This window comes from Pygoscelis adeliae, unplaced genomic scaffold (assembly GCF_000699105.1).
Source record: "Pygoscelis adeliae isolate BGI_AS28 unplaced genomic scaffold, ASM69910v1 Scaffold917, whole genome shotgun sequence".
Classification (NCBI taxonomy): domain Eukaryota; kingdom Metazoa; phylum Chordata; class Aves; order Sphenisciformes; family Spheniscidae; genus Pygoscelis; species Pygoscelis adeliae.
Window position 1 is genome coordinate 163,700 of NW_008825097.1, and position 7,972 is coordinate 171,671.

Consider the following 7,972-nt stretch of genomic DNA (forward strand, 5'->3'; position numbering starts at 1 on the left):
GGGCCACGGGCGGGGGCCGCCCAGCAGGTGGGGATCAGCTCCATGGCTGAGCACAGCCAGGCCAGAGGAAACAATTCCCTCTCTCTCTCCAGCTGCTCCGTTTTATATTTACTGATACCATGTGAGAAGAGCCCATTTGCTGGCCCTGCCTCCAGCCCAGCCACTGTCAGAGCAGCTCTCCCTTGTCCTACCCCAGCTGGCTCTGCGGTGCTGCAGTGTTCCCTGGCAGATTGCCCCTTACCTGGCAGTGCCCGCTGCTCCTTTACCTGCAGAAATACTCAGTCATCCTGCCCCAGTGGATGCATAGTGCAGAGCAGGGCAAGATGCTGTCATTGAGGGCAAAGTGCCCACATCCACCAGGCTGCAGCCTCCTCTGAGTGCAGACTCAGTCATGACCTTGGAGAAGCTGGGACTGTGCTTAGCCTGCACACCCTGATGCTTAGGGCTGTGGCAGCTCTCACTGCCCGTCCATCACAGTGCTGACCCCCCTCTCAGAACCACCACAAGACAAGGGAAAGGTGTCCCGGTCCTGCCCAGCAACACGTGTTCCCTACAGCTAGTCTGGATTGAGGGGGAAAAAAAAAAGAATGATGAGAAAGCCCTGGCTTGTTTATACTTGTTCCTTTTATTTACTGAGTAACACAATAAAGCGATGAGATTCGATTATCAAAATATTTTCCTTTTTTTTTTTTTTCCCAACAGTTATAGTACATCAAAAAAATATACAATGAACATTACAGGAGGGGTACTGGCCAAGTCCCTAGAGTCTGTTTATTCCATTTTTGTGGGGGTTTTTGTTTGTTTTTTTTGAATCAAACGGTTCACATCACTCCAAGGTTATTTACAGAGGGGCACACGTTATTGAGCGCTATGGACTATGCCCTACTACCTAGTACAGCATCTGCTAAGTCAAAGGCAGTAAATGCTTTGGATAGCACAGGAGCAGGGAGGGTTTCTGGAGGCGGGGGGATGCGGTAGAGGGCGTGTGTTCTTACACAGCTCGTTGCAGTATTATTGTTATTAGAAGGAATGGCTTTCAAGGGATTAAAGTGCCAAGTGTAGGAGTGTATTAGGACTCCACTGGTAGAGGGGTGACAGGAGCAGCCCCTGCTGGCTCCAGCACAGGCTTTTTAGAACAAAATGCAGGGGAGCAACCCACCAGTGCCAAGCGGCTCCTGCAGACTGGAGCGCGGCTGCAGCCGGCTGCTCCCGGCTCCCCACGGTCCCAAGGCTGGTGGGCATGTTGCAGGAGGGGACACGCTGCCCTTCTCTGCTGTGGCCAGGGCTGGGAGGGACCGGCACAGCGGCCTGGGGAAGAGCACAGTGAGATGAGCAGGGGGAGGGCTGGAGCTGGTCTGACCGCAGGCTGCTTGGCACCGCGATGCTGTCGGAGCTGTGTCCCTCCCGCCGCCCGGGGGCCCCAGCCAGTGCAGGCTCCTGTCCTGTGGGACGCGGGGTCCAGGCTACATGTGTCCCCTGGGCTGTGGGACCATCTCCCTGTCCCTGCCAAAGCCAGTGCTGCTGGGAGCCTGCCTTCCCTCAGCTGCTCTCCAAGCCACATCTCCCACCACCACTGTAAGACATTTCAGTTGTCTCTACCCCCAGCCTTCCATACAAGCTCGCTTTTCTCCTGGTGCCCTCTCCCCACTTCCCTCCTTCCCTGGGATGGAGAGGAGATGCCCTGAGCAGATGAATCCGTACCCAGGGGCTCCCTTGCACTCCTGTCCTCCGCAGCAGGAGCGCAGCAGTGGCACCGTGGGTCAGTGCTGCCCATGGCGCGAGAAACAGGCCCTCCAGACGCAGGCGTAGGGCTCTGTGCCGCCCCGTCCCCTCTGTGCAGGATTCCTGCCCTCTCCCGTGGCTCCAGCTCTTTCTGCCAGCTCTGGGAAGCAGAAGCATGTCAGCTGTGTGAGTTACCTGTTGGCCGGTTCCCATTCACCTCCCGTTGCCAGGACCCTGTCCTGAGCATTAGTGGAGCGCACTGGGCAAAATCCTCCTGAAATCCAGGCGTTGCTTACAGCCAAGATGTAGGACGTGTGTGCTTGTGCATGTGGATTCCCAGGTGCACAAACCGACCTGCCTCTTCCCAAGGGCTGGGAGCGAACGTGGGCCACAGCAGAGGTCTCCGAGCCAGCACCCTGGGCCAGGGGACGGGAAGGGAATCGTCTGCACAGAGCTAAGTGTTGCGTTGCTTTTTTCTGCTCTGACCACCACTCCTGGCTGTACAGACAGCGTGAGCACCAAAGTAAAATGCAGACAGCAAATGCGGTGGGCGAGCTGCTCCCCCTGGATTGCATAGATCGGGGTGGGTTGTCACTCCAGCGTAAGGTCCATTTGGGTTGCAACTTTCCTGCATATTTCTATTTACAGCAGCACGCTGGGAACCCGGAGCGCCATGGTTACAGTTTTCAGACCAGGTCATCGCTGGGCTTTCTGAGCACAGTGAAAAGCAGAGCTACGGCTTCAGGGTCCCTCCAGAGCCCGGCTTTCCGCAGGCTACGACGGGAGCATCACAGGGAGAGCGCCAGGCGTAGGTTCAGGTGCTGCCTGCTCCTTCGTACCCGATTGTCTGGGCTGCTGGGGACACCTTTGTTTTTGGGAGTCATCAGTAACTCCCTGGAAGCTCCTAATGGGGATGGGGTTGGACGGCCGGGCACGGCGGCGGGCCAGCAGGCAAGCAGCAGCATTGCCTTTCACTGGAAAACCAAAAGTGCTTTAGTGACATTCACTCAGCCTCACAGCATCTCCCGGGAGGTAGGGGCAGGGCTGTCCACCGCGGGTAGGACAGAGGCAAACAGCTGGCGCCGAGCACAGGGTCACCTCCTCGGAGAGCCCGGACTGGGCAGCCTGGCTCTCCTGTCCTCGCTGGGCGTGAGCGGAGCCTGTCTCCAGCCGCATGCCCAAGTTGTGTGCTTCTTGGGGGCCAGGGCAGGGGCAGTGTGCTTTTGGAGGGAGGAGGCGCCGGCCCTGGGCTTCGGCTATTGCTTTCGGAGTGAAGATGCGGTCAGTGTGGCCGGTGCCCGCCACAGCGGGGGCTCTTTGGCTGGTGGGACATAGGGGGTTGTGGGGTGTAGGGGGCTGGTGGGCAGCATGGAAACCCCCAGCCAGCATGGGCAAGTGCGGGGCTGGCGAGGGCACAGCCAGCCCAGTCCCAGAGGGGAACCGCCGACTTTCCGCTTGTGCTGGGGTCGTTTCTCCCAGTATAAGCTGGGCTGAGACTCCCCTTGCAGTTCCCTTCCCGCTGGGCTGGCAGGGACCGGCCGGCCAGAAGGATGCTCCTTCCCCCAGGGACCAGCCAGCTCCTCTTCTTCCAGTCTGGTAACTGGGAGGGTGATGAACAAGAAACCAGGAGGCCAAGGACCGGCAGCCCCTGCCCACGAGACACAAGAGGGTCCTGGTGACTCTGGCACCATCCTTTCCCCTGTGCCACGCAGCCGTGTGATGGGCTCTGCTGAGCACAGGACCGGCACGGGCGGGAGGAGCGGCGGGGATGCACGGCGGGGCTGGCCGGGCTCTGCTGGGGCATCTTGCTCCGGCAGGAGCCCGCTCAAAGCAAAGGAGAAGCCGGGGTTGATGTCTACGACTATGGTTTCCCACCAGCCACAAGAGCAGCCTGCCCGGGAGCGCCGCCCCGCACCGTGCAGCCCCCGTGGCACAGCCCGGTCCACGGCGGACGGACCTTTGGCAGGTGAGCGGCTCTAGTAGGGCGCAAAGACGATGGGGCCCGGCGTGGTGCGGACGTGGGCTGGTGGCGTTCGGAAAAGGGCTGGTCCGAGGATCGGGGCTTGGAAGAGGGTGGTGGCAGCGGCTGGTCTCAGGGCGAGGGGGCCAGGCATGGCGCAGACGGCGGCTGCGGTGAGCGGGCTCGGCAGGAAGCGGGTTGCCAGGGTTTTGGTGAGATGCTTCTGCAAAGCCAGCTTGGACTGCAGGGAGGAAGGAGGAGACACCGTGAGGCACCCGGCTGCAGGAGAGCCCCCAGCCCCAGCTCCCTGGGCCGGACAGGCAGCCCCGCATCAGCCCCTGCCCACGTTCGCTTTCAGCTGAGTTTTCAGCACGTCTCTGCAGGAAACGCAGCCCCTGGCCCCGACCCAACACGCACTCCATTCCACAGCCCCGGTCCCTCAGCTCGGCTGCTTATGGGTCAGCGCACGCAGGGATGCCCCAGTCGCGATGACCTCCCCGGGGAGATCCTCAGCCCCATCATGCCGACCCAGAGACCTGCCCTGGCTTTTGCAACGGCTGGGCTGTTCCCTGCATCAGTGCTTTCCTCTGGTGCCCTGCGATGACATTTGCTGCCAAACTCTCTGCTAAACTAGACGGGGAGGCTTGTGTCTCTGCAAACAAAATGCTTCGACTTGGTTTAACTGAGCCGTGCCAGCCTCAGGCACCCAACCATCACAGCTCTCCCCTTCAGAAATCGTGCAACAGATGGAACAATCACAAATGCTGCAGTTGTGAATGCTGCTGCCAGAGGACTCACACGTTATTCCCGTGCTTTCCTTCCCACGAATAAAGACACGAAACCCCTCTCACCACTACAGCCTGCCCTCCCCGAGGGGAGCAGGTTAGATGTGATCATGGGAACCGAGGCTTTAAGAAAAGCAGCCCCTGTGTCTCTTATTGCAAGAGATGGCTAACATGGCAAACGATGTTTCGGAGAGCAAACCGGGTGGGTAATTTGCAGGGAGACAGATACCTTGAGAATACTCACTGCGAGGGCAGCGTTCTTCTGCAGCTTGTTATAGGGGCTGTACTTGGGCTTGGGCGGCTTCCCCGCCAGCCTGTCTTTGTGCCTCCGGCTGCTCATGTGCTGGGAGAGGAAAACAGCCGGATCACCCGGAGCCAGGACAGCGAGGGCAGACCCACGGCACCGCACGGCTCAGGTCCTCGGGGGATGCCCATCACCTTCTCACAGGGGACTGTCCGGTACCCACCCCCCAAGGCCCCAGTGCCTGCGGAGAGGGGTCTGCAGGTCTGCACGCCCGCGCCCGGTGCCCCTGCATTCCCAGGGAACAGGTACGTGCCAGGCCTGGCATTATCACCTGTTTGAGCTGGGTCTCCGAGTTCACGTAGATCTCGCACACTTGGCAGTGAAACGCCTTGTTCTGGATGTTGATGCTGCCCTTGTTGCCAATCCGCTTGGACTTGTGCCCTGCCCGGGAGAGGAGCTTGCCTCGGCCTCGCCGCATCTGGGTGCTGTGACCTTCCAGCATCGACTTGTGCTTGGCACCTGGGTGGCAGAGGGGGCACTCAGCAAACACTGACTTTGCAAACAAACCCAGCGCCGTGCCGAGTGCCGTGGCAGCAGGACGGATGCCCTCCGGGCAACTCACCTGCAGGGCTGTGCAGCCCTGCTCCCTTGGAACCCTGGTCCCACCACCTCCCTCTGCCCGGCAGCGTTTGCAGGCAGACGGGACAAGGAGCTGCCTGGCAAGTCCGGACTCTTGCCAGGGATGTGGCAGCCCATTCCCAAACCCTGCCACGCTCTCGTGGCCAGCTGCGCTTCGCAAGCAGACCAGAAATGCTCAGCTTCCCGGAGACCACCCCCCTCCATGTGCCAGACCTTTGGAGAAACTGCTATTTTAAGCGTGTGCTGGAGCCTGTCGCCTGTCCCCGGGTGTTAGCAGAGTCTGCAGAGCTGGGCACGCATCGCCCGCCGTGCTGCAGCATCTGAGCTGTGCCCAAGGTCAGAGACGATTCGGTCGCAGAGCCAGGAATAGCTCAGCAGGGTTACAGGAGGCAGGGAAGGAGGAACTCGAAATCCCCGCACACCTGGGGACAGGGCGCTCTGTCCTGCCCCTGCCAGCACGGGGATGGCAGGGTGGGGGTGGGCAAGTAATTTAAGCCACTGCTAATTCATTCTATTTTTTAAGGCGATAAGCAAGGAGCCCGAGTCCGTGTGACAGCCACGGAGGAACGCAAGCCTGCAAACATTTTGTTTGTTTGTTTGTTTGTTCTTTTTCCCCAAATCAGCTCCTAAATTTGTAACTGTAGCTGACAAAAGCAAAAGGACACGTTTGCAGCTAAGCTGCAGCGGTGTCCTGAGCTGACCCTTGTGCACGGCTGCTGCTGCTGCCCCGGGAGGCAGCTGGGGCTGGGGGAACTGGTTCCCAGTTCTTGCCGAACTGGGGAAGAGGAGGCCCTTTCCTTAAAACTGGGGTGCCCGTCCCTGTTTAGCATCCTCCAGAGAAAGGGGCAAGGCTGGAGCTGGCGCTGCAGAGACCGCAGACCCCGCTGGGGGTCCCCCACACCACGGCTGCTGCTGCCCGCCACCGCCCCGGGGGGGTCCGGCCTCCCCCTCCTCCCCTCCAGCAACCCCCAGGCTGCAGGGGGACCCTGGCCAGCCCCAGAGGCCTGCCTGCCCCGAGGGGGCTGCCACGCACAGCCGATGAGCCATCACTTGCTGCTGAGCTCCGAAGCTCGTTAGATTCCCAAGGGGCTTCTCGAAACAACCACGAGCCCAAACCACCAAGCTGCTTTTGGAAGGATTATCCTGGGTCTGAAAGAGGCACTGGCACTCAGGTTGTTATCAGCTTAAAGCCAAACTGCAATGGAATATAAAGTAGCCTCCAATCACTTGATTAAATGTATCTGAAAATGTCTAATTAAGAGACATGAACAATAAGAGAGCATTTGACCTTGCTAAAATTCACTTCATAAGCTGCAGCACAGGTAAAACACCACCACTTATCTTTGCAAGCCACCTTAATTAACCCTTTTTAATTAAAGCAACATTCATTAACGCTCGCCGTTTCCCTGCAAGGCTGTTTGGTGATGGGGTATGGCGGGGCTTTGCACGGAGCCCAGGACGGAGCTGCGAGGGGCCCATCCACCCGTCCCCCGCGCAGGCGATGCCCTTACCGGTGTTGTGAGCCTCCAGCTGGGACAGGGAGTTGACGGTCACTTTGCAGGTGGGACAGTACAGGTGCTGTTTGCTCTTCTTCCCCTCCTTCTCGCTCTCGGGGGCTGAGCTGACGCTGCTGCCCGACTCAGCTGCCTGCACCTCCGCTGCCTGCGTAGCCGAGGAGGCCATGCTGGTGGCGTCCGAGGTGCCCTCCGACAGCTCTGAGGCCGGCGGGGAGCCCAGCGGAGCGACGCTGCCCGACAGCTCCGCAGGCGACTCCTCGGCGCTGGGCGTCAGCCCCAGGCTGCTGCACTCGCCCTCTGGCTCCTGCAGGCCGTTGTCTGGAGCTGGCAGGAGGGAAAGGAAAGAGGGAAAAAAAGAAAGAAATGGGCAGAAAGGGAAAGTTCTCTGTGCTTGAATGGGTTTTCTGGGTTTCAGAGCACCCCCCTCCTCCCTGAGACCATCTCAGGCACCGTCTGCTCACGTTCACCCCTGCTGAGGTTGGCTCTTCCCCAGGTCTCTCCCATTCCCGCTTTTATCTGCAGCTCATGGCAGCCGGGCTCAGCACAAAAGCCCAGGTGAGCTCCTGGGCTGCCTCGGCTCAGGGGGATCTGACTCCTACCAGCCCCGTCCCTGCATGGGGGCAGAGCCCTGGGGATGTGTGAGCCCTCCTGAGGGCACGGGCAGGGAACGCTCCCCCCCCCGCAGCTGTTCAAAACATCTCCCAGAGACACCAAATCACAGGGGAAACACCCGCCGTTTCCCCCGAACGGGTGGGGGGCCAGATTCCCCCCAGGGCTGTGAGCTGCCCAGGCTCCTGGGCTGGATTTCCACCCCTTTCCCGTAGCACTGTCCCCAGCCAGGCACGCTGGGGACGCCAGCGGAGCACAAAAGCTCTTTTATTAATGCTTTTAGTGGCGTTTATGCCGCACTAATCGCAGTCCTCCTCAGCCCGACCAGCAGCTGACCGTGGCAGGATGCTCAGACGCGAGGCTGCTGCGGGTCGGGGTTTAATCAGGCTCTTCAGGATGCTGCAGCCACAGCAGGGCTGTGAACACAACCACCACGGCCCTCCCAGGAACTGGCCAGGTCGCTCACAACGGTGTCACGGGCTGCCGGTGCGGGACC

General features: G+C 60.1%; 1 protein-coding gene across 1 annotated transcript in view; it reads right to left on the reverse strand.

The window, feature by feature from the left end:
- Positions 1-3,698: 3,698 nt before the first annotated feature.
- Positions 3,699-7,972, reverse strand: part of ZNF385C (zinc finger protein 385C) — a 52,242-nt gene continuing 47,968 nt past the window's right edge. Inside the window, exons 4-7 of the mRNA XM_009327024.1 lie at positions 6,862-7,252; positions 5,043-5,230; positions 4,697-4,810; positions 3,699-3,923 (exon numbers count right to left, since the gene is read on the reverse strand). Coding sequence (XP_009325299.1) covers positions 3,699-3,923; positions 4,697-4,810; positions 5,043-5,230; positions 6,862-7,252 — 918 coding nt within the window. The remainder of the gene's footprint in view (positions 3,924-4,696; positions 4,811-5,042; positions 5,231-6,861; positions 7,253-7,972) is intronic.